Source organism: Phalacrocorax carbo, chromosome 19 (assembly GCF_963921805.1).
Source record: "Phalacrocorax carbo chromosome 19, bPhaCar2.1, whole genome shotgun sequence".
NCBI lineage: Eukaryota > Metazoa > Chordata > Aves > Suliformes > Phalacrocoracidae > Phalacrocorax > Phalacrocorax carbo.
In genome coordinates, this window is record NC_087531.1 from 1554967 (window position 1) to 1568503 (window position 13537).

A 13537-nucleotide genomic window follows, 5' to 3' on the forward strand; every position below is an offset into this window, starting at 1 on the left:
GCAGCATGCACCCCCTCCCCGCAGCATGCACACCCCTCCCGCAGCATGCACACCCCTCCCGCAGCATGCACCCCCTCCCCGCAGCATGCACACGCCCCCCGCAGCATGCACACCCCTCCCGCAGCATGCACCCCCTCCCCGCAGCATGCACACCCCTCCCGCAGCATGCACACCCACCCCTCCCGCAGCATGCACCCCCTCCCCGCAGCATGCACACGCCCCCCGCAGCATGCACACCCCTCCCGCAGCATGCACACGCACCCCTCCCGCAGCATGCACCCCCTCCCCGCAGCATGCACACCCCTCCCGCAGCATGCACACGCCCCCCGCAGCATGCACACGCACCCCTCCCGCAGCATGCACCCCCTCCCCGCAGCATGCACACGCCCCCCGCAGCATGCACCCCCTCCCCGCAGCATGCACTCCCTCCCCGCAGCATGCACACGCCCCCCGCAGCATGCACTCCCTCCCCGCAGCATGCACACGCCCCCCGCAGCATGCACACCACCCCCCCGCACACTGCAGCTTCCCCCCCTCCCCGCACGGAGCTGCGGGTGCAACCCCTGCGCCTCTCCGTGCACGCCGCACCCCTCCCTGCACGCACACGCACACAAAGCCACGCGTGCAACCCCTTGCACAAGCACAACCGCGTGCTTACACCCCGCACGCAACACAAAGCACCCTCCCCACCCCCCGTGCACGCACACCCGGCCCTGCACCCCCCGCCCCCCCGTGCCTTGTTCAACGCACAACCACAGCCCCCGCACCCCCTTCTCAAGCGCAACCCCCGTGCAAAGGCCTTGCACGCTCGCCCCGGCACGGTGCTTGCACACGCGTGTGCCCCACAGGCAGGCCCTGCTGCCGCTTGCAGCTCTCTGGGTTGACCAAAGGAGCGAGGGGAGGCTGCAGACACGCGGGCAGCACCCACGCACCCTCACAGCCCCCCCACCCCAACACCCCCACGCTGCCCACCCACCCCGCACCCCGCTGCTCCCTGCCCGCACGCCCACCGCAGCACACCGAGCGCGGGTGCGATGCACGCCGAACCCGGGGGCCTGCTCAGGGGTGTCACCCCGACATTCCCCCCGCCCGGGGGTCCCGGTTCCCCACCGGTGGTGGCAATGGGGTCCCCGGGGGCTGCACGCCGGCCCGGCGCAGTGCCGAGGGGTGGGGGCCCGCGGTCCCCGTGCCACCCTGGGTGCCGGGTCCCGCTCACGCCAGGCCAGCCGCGGGGCTGCTTGTGGTGCAACCGGGGGCTACCGAGGGCACCGTGGCCGGGTCAAAGCCGCCGTGGCTCCAGCTTTCCACTGCCACGGGTGGGATGGCGCTGGGCACCGGGGAGGGAGAAGCACGGCGGCGGCGTGGGTGCTCGGGGAGGCGCGGGGCGGGCGATCGCCCACGTCCCTGCAGATATGGCAATTAAAGTGGGGGAGCCGGCAGGCGGCTAAATTTAGCTGCAGACAATAGCTGCGGTGGCCGGGGCGGCGGGGAGGAACCGGGAGCGGGTGTGCGCGGCTGCGCGTGTGAGCGGAATAAGCAACGCCGCCGCATCGCCGCCCCGGCAGCCCCGCGCCCTCCGCCTGCGCGCTGGGGAAACCGAGGCACGGAGCGGCGGCGTGGGGCCAGGTGGGACCGTGGGGCCGGAGCCGAGGCACCCGGCCACCCCCGGCCCCCAGCTCGGCCGGTTGTGCCGGCGGAACCTCCCGGCATCCCGGGCTCACCGTTGCGCCGGCACGTGCCGACGCCGGGCCATGGTCACCGGCGGCAGCGCTCGAGGGGAGCGGAGGCCGGGGTCTGCCTGCAGGTGGGTGCACCTGGGGTGGGGGGGGGAGAGCTGGGTGCTGGGGATCCCCCCCCGGCTCCTGGGGACCTGCTGGTGCCGGGGATCCCCCTGACTCCTGGGGACTCCCCTAACTCCTGGGGATCCCCCGGCTCCTGGGGCTCCCCTGGCTTGTGGGGACCCCCCAGTGCAGCGGGGATGGAGTGGGGCAGCGGGGGGATCCCCGGGGGCAGCAGGGCTCTTTGGAAAGGGGAAGGGGATGCCATGGGGGGCTGACCCGAGGGCACCCTGAGGCTCTGGGGGTCTGGGGCCGGCAGGGCCTGTTTGGCTGCCCCCGCTCCCACCCGCTGCGCACCCCACAGCCCCCGGCGCGGTGGGGAGCCGGGGGGGGTGGCCAGATTGGGGCAGCGGGGCGCGGGAGGCAGCCCACGGTGGTGACAATGAGGACGCGATGGGAGTGACTCTACCCAGCTAAAAATATCCTCCTCCCCCATCCTCTGCCAGCGCCGCGGCCTCAAGGTCACTGCCCGCCGTGGTGGGGCCGGGGGGGGACGCGGGGGCGTGGGGCGGGGAAGCCCCCGGCCCCCCCCTGCGTCGCAGCTCCCACACACGCCCGGGCACGGCCGCCGTCGCCACCGCTGCTCTGCCGCGCAGAGAGCTGCCGGCGGCCGTGGCACCCGCGCCCCGGCCCATGCCCCCGCCGCCCCCCGGGCACCCCGGCTCGTCCCGACGCTCCCCATAACGCGGGGCCGTGGCAGGTGAGCGGGCGCGGGGACAGCAGCGGTGGGGACCCCGGGGATGGCGTTCCCTGGCTGTGGCTGGGTGTCTGGGTGTGGGGGACGCCGGGGACGCCGGGGACACCCTGCCTGTGGTGGATCGGCTGCTCTGGGCAAGCGCCAGCTGCTGGAGTCAGGGGACTGTGGGGGGTCTCTGTCCTTGGGGACAGTGTGGCCACAGGGACCAAAGCCACAAGGCTGTGATGGGGAGCACAGCCAAGCGGGTTGAGGGGCCAGGGGACCTCAGTGGTCCCCGGGGTTGGGGTCTGGCTGCCGGCGCAGCCCCAGCAAGACGTGGTGCTGGGGTGGCTCTGACTGGGGGAACCAGCCCTGCTCTGCACCCAGCTCAGCACCCACTGAAACCAGAGAGACCCCGTGCCGCGAACAGCCTCGGTTGATCCGGCTGCGAGGCCAGGAGCCAGCCGTGCCGGGGTGGCGTGGCCAGTGAGACGCCGGGGCTGGCGGGACCTCGGGCCGGACGCGGTGCCAGGGCTGTGCGCGGCGTTTGCCGATGCGAAGTCCGAAGTCAGCGCTGGGGGCTCCCGGCAGGTTCTGGCACCATGCGGTGCTCGTGGCCTCGACGTGCCGGGGAGTGCCCGGCGTGCCGTGGTGCAGCCGTCGAGGCTGTGGGCGCATGGCGCAGGGCCCCTCCTGCCCCACTCGACCTTCCCTGTGACCTTGGGCTGCCCCTGAGGACCCTGCGCAGGGTTGGGGGCCGCGGGTGGCTGCGGTGACACTGCCATGGCGGCGGGGACCACCGCCCCGCAGTGCGGGGATGGGGCTCTTCAAGGGTGCTTGTGAGGTTTGGGGGATCCCCCCTCCTCGATGGGCTTGTAGCAGTCCCAGGGATGGCGGGGACACCCGTGTCCCCCTCAGCCAGCCCCGGGCAGGGGGTCTGTCACGATCCGGCGGGGGCAGCCAGGCGGAGCGGCTTTGTCCTTCGGCTGAGCCGAGCCGCGTGGGGGAGGCGGCAGGCGAACCCAGCGCAGTGGCTTTGTCTGGGGACGGCAGCGCGGTAGCAGCTGAGGGGGGACGTGGGGAGCCCAAACCCCCCCCGGACCCTGCAGCACCCTCCACCCCAGCCCTGGGCACCTGCTCAGCCCCGCACAGGTAGGGCGTCCCCGGCCGTGTGTCCCCTCCCAAGGTGGGAGGGCTGGGGATGGGGTCCCCTTTGGGCTGGGGGTTCCTGGGGGGCCCCCAGCTGCTTCCCCCAGCCGTGGGGAAACTGATGCTGCTCCCGCCATCCCTCTGGGGCCTGATCCAGCCCCAGGGTGTCTTGGTGGGGCTCAGGGGAGGATTTTTCTTGGGGAGACCCCGGGACAAGCTGGGGATTCCCCTGCGTTGCGACGGGGCCAGGGAGGTTCGGGTGTCCCCGTGTGTCCCCATCCGTGTGCCAGCCTGTGTGCCTCCCCCTGTGCCATGGGACCCTCAGACACCCCACAGCCCCATGGGTGGGAATGGGCCAGATCCTGCGTGGGGCAAATCATCCCAGTGCCAGGCTCTGTTCCTTTGCACTGGCCCCGAAATGCAGATGTGGGGGTGGACGGGGGCCCGGCTGCTGGCATCACCAGGGGTCCCATGGTGGCAGGGCTTGATGGAGCTGTCCCGGTGCTCTTTGGGAGCCTGGTGGCCTCATGCCGGTGCCTCTGCCAGCCCCAGGGGGCTCAGAGGGTCCTGTGCCCCCCCCTCGAATCACGCTCAGCTCCCCTGCCCTGCCCTCAGGGAGCAGCAGTGGTGGCACACCCCCCGACCAGCCCCACACCAGCGGGTGGGCAGCAGCGTTGGCGGGGGCCGGGGGCTCCTGCTGGCACTGACAGATGCTCTCCAGCCTGGGACATATGGCCAGGGCTTGGCCGCGGGAGCTGCGGCTGCCCAAGGAACCAGGGCCACCGTGAGGGATTTGGGGGGACAGGGCAGGGGACTGCAAGGGGTCTGACACACTTTGGGCACCCGGCAAGCCCTGAGTCCCTGTGCCAGCTGGTGGGGAGCCCCTGTGGGACTGAGTGGGGGTCATGGTGTGGGTCCCGCCACCCTGAGCATCCCGTCCCCTGTGCCACAGTGGGGGGGTTCCCTGGTTCCCTGGCCCCTTCTCTCCAGTACAGCAGCAGGACCGTGGCCGTGCCGCCCAGCTGTTGGCGCGGGGCCTGCATGCATGGCCCTGGCAACAACCGCAGCTCCCCCAAATTCCTGCCCCGCCCTTCCCGGGACCGCGATTCCCAGGCAGGAATTAGAGAGTGGGTAATAAATAAATCACCAGCCGGGAGCCTTTCGGCTGCCCGCCTCTATTTTTAGCTGCACCCTCCTCCTCTGCAGTTGCTCCCAGGCAGCATCGGTGCTCTGGGGCACAGGGAGGAGTGGGGTATCCCGCTGGCACCCTACAACGCCCACCCTGGGCACTGGGGGCTGCTGCAGCCTGGGTTTGCAGGGGTTAAACCATGTCCCCCCTGCCCATCTCCCTCCTTTGGGCAGGGCCAAGTGGCTGCTGCCAGGGTCCCCTTGAGACCCCTTTGCCTGTCCCCCATCATCCCCATCTCTCCCCAGCCAAGGGTCCTTCCCCAGTCATATCCTCTTTAAAGCCCGTGGCATCCCGTGCCCACCCACGGCGGGCACCTCCCCGCCTCTCCCCGGGAACCCCAACACCCTGCCGGGGACACGAGACTTTGTGGGTGCCCGTGCCCAAGCCCCGAGCGTTGCTGCGAGGGCGGCGGGAGCACCCCGCAGCTGTGCCGAGACACCCCGGGGCTGCAGCGGTGGGCGTCCTGCTGCCGCATCGCCGCCCACCTCCTGGTGCGGGAGCTGCCGAGAGCGGGCACGCTCAGGGCCGTTGCTCAAGGACATACGGTGGCCGCGGCCACCAGCCCTGGCCGGGGGGACCCGCCGTGTCCCCGTCCCCGCGATGGGGCCCTGGAGGACCACGCGTGGTGCCCTCGTGCTGCGCATCCCACCTGAGCATCCCTGGGCATGAAGCCACCGGCCACGGCGTCCCCATGGGGACAGGGACCCCTTGGGGCTTCGCAGCTTTAATCAACCCTCCGGGCGCTGAATCCTGCCGGAGCCGTCCCTATTGATGTCCTGACAGGGGGAAGATTTAATAAGGCCCATTTATGTTGCCATTGATAGAAGCTATTAGTGAAACGACCAGAGAGTGATGGTTAATAAAATATTTACTGTCATCCATCTGGGAGGGCTCTGGGGGCGGCTTCACAGACCCCATTCAAGGTGCCAAAAAGTTTGCCAGGCCCCGGCGTGGCTCTGGCACCTCCGGCACCTCCGCGATGAAGAGGGCCTGGGGCCGGCAGCCCTTCGGAAACCACTTCCCCTCCGCTTTGCCCGCTGCGTATTTTTCTCCCCAAACGAGTATTAAAAAGAAATCGGAGCCCATTTTCCTGCAATAAATTTGGCAGAATGGAGAGAAAATGATCTGGCTCTGGAGGGGAGCCAGCAGCCCCGGATACACACCGGGGAGCAGCTGGGCGCTGGAGCCCGGCCACGCAGCCTCTGCTCCCATAGGTAGCAGGAAAAGCATCTTCCCTGGCTCCCGTGCCTCACTCAGGGACAGGGAAAGGGACCCAAAGCCCCGCTGCCCCCCCGCGGATGGGGGGATGCTGGTGGCGGCAGCCCCTTCCTGGGCACCCCCGTGCCAGGAGGGATGCGGGCGCGGTGGCGGCGGTTGCAATGGGGGTACCGATGCTGGGTGTTTGGGGTTTTAGCCGGGACGGGCTGCGGCAGAACTCGGACGTTTGGAGGCCTGAAATCCAGGGGGCTTCCTCCCCGCTCCCCCCGGGGGTACAGGCCCACTGCAGAGCTGGGGGAGAGGCTGAGGGACCCCCCAGCTCCCCCCCTGCAAGGAGCCCTGCAGCCACCTGCCCCGGCCTGGCCCTCCGACCGGCCTCGGCACGGTGATTTTGAGGCCCTTTGTGCAATGGGGGCATTGGTGCTGGGGGGGGGCCATGCTGGGGGGCTATACTGGGGAGCTGTGCTGGGGGTCTGTGCTGGGGGGTTCATTCTGGGGGGCCGTGCTAGCTGCAACGGGGCTGTTCCTGCAGTGGGGTCTGTGCTCCCCCACCCTGGCTGCCACGGGGGGGGTGGGGGAGGGCTCGGTGCGGCACCAGCAGCCCCCCTGCCTGCAGCTCTGGCGCTGCCCCCCCGAGGCGAGGGGTGCACAGGGGGACATGGGACAGGGTGACCCCCTAGTGATGGTGCTAGGGCAGGACCCTCGGCTGGGTGCGGTGGCCCTGGGGGTCCCTGGCACTGTGGCTGAGGGGGTTTGGGGACCCCGCTAACGCCCCATCTCCTCTCCGGCCAGGCGTGGAGGGAAGCCCATGGCACCCGGACCCCCGGACCCCCCCCGCGCCAAGACCCGGCCCCGCAGCCCCTAACGCCCCGAGGGCCCCCCCGGCCGGCCCTGGGGAGCCCGAGCAGGTAGGGGACTGCAGGGGGCCGGGGTGGGCAGGGATCTGCTGTGGTGTTGGGCGGGGGGGTCATGGGGGTGCTGGAGGTGCATTGGGGTCGTGGTGGGGGATGTACTGGGGGTGCTGGGGGGGGGGGCTGCGCTGGCGGGTGCTGAAGGAGATGCAGTTGGGGTGCTGGGGGGGTGCGCTGGGGGTGCACTAGGCGTGCTGGGGGGTGCATGGGGGGATGATGGGGTTTGGGGTGCAGGGGACCAGCGCAGTGAGGCTGGGGGGGCGGGGGGGGGCGGGGACGTGCATGGTGGGGGCGCTGGGGGTGTCCTTGGGGGGCTGAAGGGTGCGCACAGGGGTGTGACGTGGGGGGGGTTGGGCGGGGAGGGGGTGCACGGCGGTGCGTGGGGGGGGACACAGGTGGGGGTGCGGGGACAGCAGAGGGGTCTGGGGGCGCAGGGGGTGTCGGAGCGCGGAGGGGGGGCGCTGGAGGGGCGGGGCCAGCGCTCGGGGGCGTGGCGGAGGGCGCGGCGTGGAGGGCCTCGTCACGGGGGGGCGTGGGCGGTCTCCACCAATGAGGAGCCCCGGCCCGCCTCCGCCCCGCCCCCGGGCGCTCCGGTCCCGCCGCCGCGCGCCCCCGGGACCGAGCCGGGCTGCGGCGGCGGCGGCGGCGGCGGCGGCGCGGCCCCGGCCCGGCCCGGCCCGGCGGCAGGTAGCGAGCAGCGGGCCGGGCCGAGCCGAGCCGGGCCGGGCCGGGCCGGGCCGGGGGGGGGTGGTTGAACCGATCCCACTGGGGTCCCCCGGTACCGGGAGCCCCGGGCACGGCGGAGAACGTCGCGGGGGGGGAGCGGCGGGGACGCGCAGCTGTAGCTCGTTACCGGAGCCGTCCCGGTGCCGCGGGCATGGGTCAGCGCCGGGCACGGTGGGCACGGTGGGGCCGGCTCCTTGCTGCCCACCCCCGGCGGGCTGCAGAGGGGGCGGCGGCACCGACCCCCGGGCTGGGGGGCAGGTCTCCCGTGGGCAGGTCCCCCGTGGGCAGGATACGTCCCTGGCGCCGTTCGAGGCCGGCACATGGGTGCCATGTGCCCGGTCAGGCGTCGCACGGTGCCAGGCAGGGCGAGGACACCGATCCCGGGGACCACCCTCACCCCTACCCGACCCACGCACCCCCCACCCGACACCGTCCCCTCTCCCGCAGGTCGCCCCCGCGCCGCTGAGCCATGCGGGATCGCCCGGTCCCCTCTCCGCCAGAGCCATGAGCGGCTGCCGGTACAATGGCGGGGTGGCACGGCCCCGGGGCCCCCTGAGCGCCTCCGCCTGCACCCTGCACCCGCTGGAGGGTGAGACCCAGCCGCTGCGGCCCCGCCGTCCCCCCGGCCTCGAGGTGGTGGTCTCACGGCCGGAGCAGCCCAGGGGTCCGGATCCCAGCCCGCCGGCGGCCCCAGGGCAGGATGCGGCCGAGGAACGGGGTCGAGGACCCCGGAGGAACCAGAACATCGGGTACAAGCTGGGGCACCGGCGAGCCCTCTTCGAGAAGCGGAAGCGCCTCAGCGATTACGCCCTCATCTTTGGGATGTTTGGCATCGTGGTCATGGTCACGGAGACGGAGTTGTCCTGGGGGGTCTACACCAAGGTACAAGGGTGCGGTGGGTGGGTGGGGGGCTTGGGGAGGGGGGTCGTCCGGCTGGGCTCACGCTGCCCGTTCCCCTCGCAGGAGTCATCGTATTCGTTTGCACTGAAATGCCTTATCAGCCTCTCGACCGTCATCCTCCTGGGGCTCATCGTCATGTACCACGCCAGGGAGATCCAGGTGAGGGGCACCTGCCGGGGGGTGCTCGCCGGGACTGCGCCATCCCGGGGGTCCCACCGCCCACCACCCTCCCTTTTCTCCCCCCGCAGCTCTTCATGGTGGATAACGGCGCTGACGACTGGCGCATCGCCATGACCTACGAGCGCATCTTCTTCATCGCCCTGGAGCTGATCGTCTGCGCCATCCACCCCATCCCCGGCCAGTACCTCTTCACCTGGACAGCGCGCTTGGCCTTCACCTACGCTGCCTCGGTGGCCGATGCCGACGTGGACATCATCCTCTCCATCCCCATGTTCCTGCGGCTGTACCTGATCGGGCGCGTCATGCTGCTGCACAGCAAGCTCTTCACCGACGCCTCCTCGCGCAGCATCGGTGCCCTCAACAAGATCAACTTCAACACCCGCTTTGTCATGAAGACCCTCATGACCATCTGCCCTGGCACTGTTCTCCTGGTCTTCAGCATCTCCTCCTGGATCATCGCTGCCTGGACAGTCCGTGTCTGCGAGAGGTACGGGGGGCTCTCCCCAACAGGGTGCTCGGGGAGGGGGTGTGGGGCTGGGGTGCAGCTGAGGACGCACGGCGCAAACCTTGGAGGGGGGCTGGGGTGGGAGAGGAGAGATGCCTTGGAGAAGAGGCCCCTGCTCCCTGGGCAGAGCCCTCCCCGGCAGGACCCTCGTGCTCTGGATGGTGGCCACGATGGTTTTACCAAACCAAAACTGCTTGCCAAGGCGAGGAGGTGGGAGCGGCTGGACCCCCGGGTTGTCCTCAGACCTCTCCCAAGCCCCTCGGTACCCCCCTGGGGTGCAGCAGGACACCCTCTCTGCCGGTGGGTCTGGCCAGGAGGAGCTGAGGGTCTCGCAGAGGGTGTGCAGGATGTGGCCCATGCTCCTCAGCTGCGCCCACCGGACGCCGGGATGCCGGGGCCGGGATGCCGGGGCCGGGATGCCCGCGCCGGTGCCCTGCCCGTGCTCTCCCCTTCTCGGCCGCTCCCCCCGGGACGCACATTAACTGCTCTTGTTTTCCCTCCCTGACCGCTCTGCTGCTCGCAGGGACAAACTGTGAGTCACCCCAGGGACCGACAGCGCGTCCTGCACGGGACGTCCCCCCTGCCCCAGGCTTGTGCTACCCAGAATTTAGGATTAGCTGCAGCCGGCGGGTGGGGGGTCAAGGCTGGGAGGGCCAGGGGGGCCGCCCAGGCTGGAGCAAAGAGGCTGTGGACATGGAAAGGCACCAGAGCCCTTTTCCACTTGGAACCTCAGGGGCTGCTTTCCACCTCCCCCCACACAACCCCCAGCCTGGCCGTGGGCGCGAGCCGGGGATCCCATCGCAGCCGGAACACGGATCCTTCTGCCCCAGCTCTCGGGGTGCTCGCGGAGGGGTGGGCTTGCTGCAAGAATTGCTGCGGGTCCCGGGGCAGCCCCGGAGGGAGAAACTCCGGCAAGGAGCGGAGCCGAGCCGGAGCAACCGGGAAGGAGCCGCTGGATCTTGTTTCTAACAGGAGGCTTCGGCTGAGTCTCCAAAGGGCTTTTGCTCGGCTCTGGCTGTTGCTGTTGCTCGGCGTTTCCCCTCCTTAACGTGCACAGTTGAAAGAGTCCCTGGTGCTCCTTGGGAAGGACGGAGGGGAGCGGGGAGCACCGCAGCCCCCGCTGTCCCGGGGAGCATCGCCATGGGGTGACATCCCTGGGTTGCCGGCCCTTTGGGGACAGGCTCAGCCCTCACTACCCCACCCCAGGCTGCGGGTTGCCCCCCGGCCGCGTGGTGCCCCCCAGCATTGCCCTGTCGCATCCCTCGGTGCCGGCTGAGGTTCCAAGCCCAAACCACGCGGCTGTGCCGGGGGGGGCCGGGTGGAAGGACGCAGCAATCCTAAATTCCTTGCCATGCGCTTGAGTCCACCCTGGCTTGCTCCCATCTCCTCCCTTCCTTTTCTCACCCCTGGTACCCGGTTTTCCCGGCTCCCCACTGCTCCCCGCATGCCCCCGTCCCACCGCCTGGCTTGGCCGCACTCAGCGCCTGGCCCCGCTGCTCCACGTCCCCCGGCCGGGCTCGTCCCAGCAAGCGGCGGGGTCCGGGTCCGGGGGTCTCTCAGGGAGGGGGCGGGGGGCACAGCCGTCTGCATTCGTGGCGTCGGCGCTGGCCACGAAATCTCAAAGCACAGTGTCCCCCACTCCCCCCACAGCGATGCCCGCGGTAGCCTTGGGGCCCTTTGTAGCCGCGGGCTTGCTCAGGGGGTCGCTTGCCAGGGTGGCCCCCCAGGGGTTCGTGGGGCAAAGGGGGTCTGCTCTGGCTGGGCCTGCAACTGTCCCCTGCTCTGCAGAGACAGGGTGTCCCCTCCCCGGGGGCTCCAGCGGTGACACCCGTGCCCTGTGCTTTGAGATCTCTGGGGGGGCTTCAGGAGGGATGGAGGTTGCTGCCGTCCGTGTGTGGGGGCTGCTCCTCCGCACCCGTCACCTCGTTATCTGCATCCAGCAGCCCCCCCAAGCCAGCCCCGCTCCTGGGGGTCACAGCTGCCCCGGGGCTTAGCTCCTCCCTGGTGCCTGTGTATGGAGTGGCCACGCCGGGTGTCCCCAGGGTGTCCCCAGCTCCTTTGGGGCCCAAGCGGCACAGCTGGGAGCTTGGGGACTCTCCTGGCTGCAGCCGCCGGATGAGAAAGCGGCTAAAAACCGTGTGGCGATGCCAGCGGCGCTGGCGGGGGGCAGGTGGTGGGTCCGGGACCGTGCGGTGACGGTGGCTGCGCTCGGCCCCGGGCAGGTACCACGACAAGCAGGAGGTGACCAGCAACTTCTTGGGGGCCATGTGGCTGATCTCCATCACCTTCCTCTCCATCGGCTACGGGGACATGGTGCCGCACACCTACTGTGGGAAGGGCGTATGTCTGCTCACAGGCATCATGGTGAGTGCCTGTGGGGGGCAGATGGGGGGTGGGGGGTGGCTCCTGCTACCCCCCGTCCTGCCGCCGCGCTCACCGCCGGCCCCTCCGCCCACAGGGTGCCGGCTGCACCGCTCTGGTTGTCGCCGTCGTTGCCAGAAAGCTAGAGCTCACCAAAGCGGAGAAACACGTGCACAACTTCATGATGGATACGCAGCTAACAAAGCGGGTAAGACCCCCCACCCCGCCCGGTGCACCCCCAGCCCCACCAGACAGGGCATCGCTGGGCGCGGGACCAGCCGTCTCCACCCCTGACCCCGACGTTCTGTTGCTGCCAGGTGAAAAATGCTGCTGCCAACGTACTCAGGGAAACGTGGCTCATCTACAAACACACCAAGCTGGTGAAGAAGATCGACCATGCCAAAGTTCGGAAACACCAGCGTAAGTTCCTCCAAGCCATCCATCAGTAAGTGCCAAACCTTTACCTGCTTCCTACGAGGAGGTTTTTCCCATCGTGGCTCCGGAAGGAGAGCCGGGCGCTTCCTCCCCTTCCGTGCCCGCGCTGCCCGGACCCCCGGGTTGGGAGGCAGGTGGTCCCTGTCCCCGCTGCGGGGATGCTCTCCCGGCGGGTGAGGACACCGATGATGCTAGGGTGACCCCCAGGGGTACCCGATCGATGAGGCTTGATGTGACCGTGTCTGCCATCCAGCTTCACCCATATCGGGGAGCAGGGCTGGGGGCTGCGAGCCCCCGGGGAACCTCCTGCTTTGGGGGGGGAACCAGGGGTGCCCGGCTTGGGTGGGGGGCACTGAAGGGGGGGGAGGGGCCGTGCTGCGGCTGCTGTCATCTCCCTGCGCTCTTCGTGGTGGTTTTAAACCTGCTGTTGTGTTTTGTCTCTGTTCTGCCCCGTCCCTGCAGAGCTCAGAAGTAAGTCGCCCCGCGGGACTGCTCCTCTCCTCCGTCTGCTCCCGTGTGCATGGGCTTGTCGCTGCAAAACCGGGGGGGACGCGGCGGTGCAGCCCCCCCGGGGCTGTCTGGGGCAAGGATGGAGGGGCAGAGGCTGTGCTTGCGGGATGGGGGGGGCTGCATGCCAGGGTGCTGGGGGAGGAGGGGGGGCTGCATGGGGGTGACGCTGACCTTGACGCTGCTCCCCCATGTCTCTGCAGGTTGAGGAGCGTGAAGATGGAGCAGCGGAAGCTGAATGACCAGGCCAACACGCTGGTGGACCTGGCAAAGGTGAGCGGTGCTGGGGTGGGGGGCCGGGAGACCCCACTATAGAGGCTCCCGGCGCTGAGACCCCCCCCCCCGCCCCCGGCATGTCCCCCAATTCCCATCAGACCCAGAACATCATGTACGACATGGTCTCGGAGCTGCAGGAGCGTAACGAGGACCTGGAGAAGCGGCTGGGCGCCCTGGAGAGCAAGATGGAGGCGCTGGGGCTGAGCCTGCTGGCGCTGCCCGGGCTGGTCAGCCAAGCCCTGGGGCAGCAACAGCGTGAGCTCCTGGGGAGCTGGACCCCCCGCCTCTGCTCCGCCACAGCCCCGTGCACCCCCACCCGACCCCCCAGATCCCCTTCCACCGCCCCCCCAACCTCCTCGGACAGCGGGTGATGGGGCGGGGAGGGGGGCTGGGGCCCCTCTTATGTCTGGCCATCGTGTGGCTGATTTCAGTAGCTTTGTTCTGTAAAGCCCTGTATAAATTTCCTGCGTTCACTGTGCTGGCGTGAGGCTGGAGCCCCCCCCGTGCCCCCCTCCCCGGCCGGGTGGGAGGTGAGCCCCGGCCTCCAGGAGGGCTTTTGAGGTGGGGGGGATGCAGCAGCCGCTGCACGAAGGGGGATGGAGCAGCCCTTTAGGGGATAGAGCAGCGCTGGGGGGCAGGAGCTGGGGGGCGGGTAAAGGGGAGCAG

The 13537-nt window shown here is 70.1% G+C and overlaps 1 protein-coding gene across 3 annotated transcripts; it reads left to right on the forward strand.

The window, feature by feature from the left end:
• Nucleotides 1-1546: 1546 nt before the first annotated feature.
• Nucleotides 1547-13349, forward strand: KCNN1 (potassium calcium-activated channel subfamily N member 1). Of its 3 annotated transcripts, none has more exons than XM_064469467.1 (10): nucleotides 1547-1804; nucleotides 6863-6978; nucleotides 8155-8589; nucleotides 8671-8766; nucleotides 8856-9274; nucleotides 11515-11656; nucleotides 11751-11861; nucleotides 11971-12098; nucleotides 12799-12868; nucleotides 12970-13349. In XM_064469467.1, exons 3-10 carry the CDS (start codon nucleotides 8212-8214, stop codon nucleotides 13240-13242), a joined length of 1617 nt encoding a protein of 538 aa, XP_064325537.1. In that variant the 5' UTR covers nucleotides 1547-1804; nucleotides 6863-6978; nucleotides 8155-8211; the 3' UTR covers nucleotides 13243-13349. The 3 variants fall into 3 exon arrangements, with proteins under 3 accessions (XP_064325537.1, XP_064325535.1, XP_064325536.1); XM_064469465.1 differs by lacking the exon at nucleotides 1547-1804 and adding an exon at nucleotides 2377-2538; XM_064469466.1 differs by lacking the exons at nucleotides 1547-1804; nucleotides 6863-6978 and adding an exon at nucleotides 7609-7668.
• The last annotated feature ends 188 nt before the right edge of the window (nucleotides 13350-13537 follow it).

Excerpts from the sequence above, each read along its gene's own strand:
- KCNN1 (XM_064469467.1), top strand. The coding sequence starts at position 8,212 with ATGAGCGGCTGCCGGTACAATGGCGGGGTGGCACGGCCCCGGGGCCCC. Across the intron at positions 8,590-8,670 it reads CCTGGGGGGTCTACACCAAG|GAGTCATCGTATTCGTTTGC; the intron begins GTACAAGGGTGC and ends TTCCCCTCGCAG. Across the intron at positions 8,767-8,855 it reads ACCACGCCAGGGAGATCCAG|CTCTTCATGGTGGATAACGG; the intron begins GTGAGGGGCACC and ends CTCCCCCCGCAG.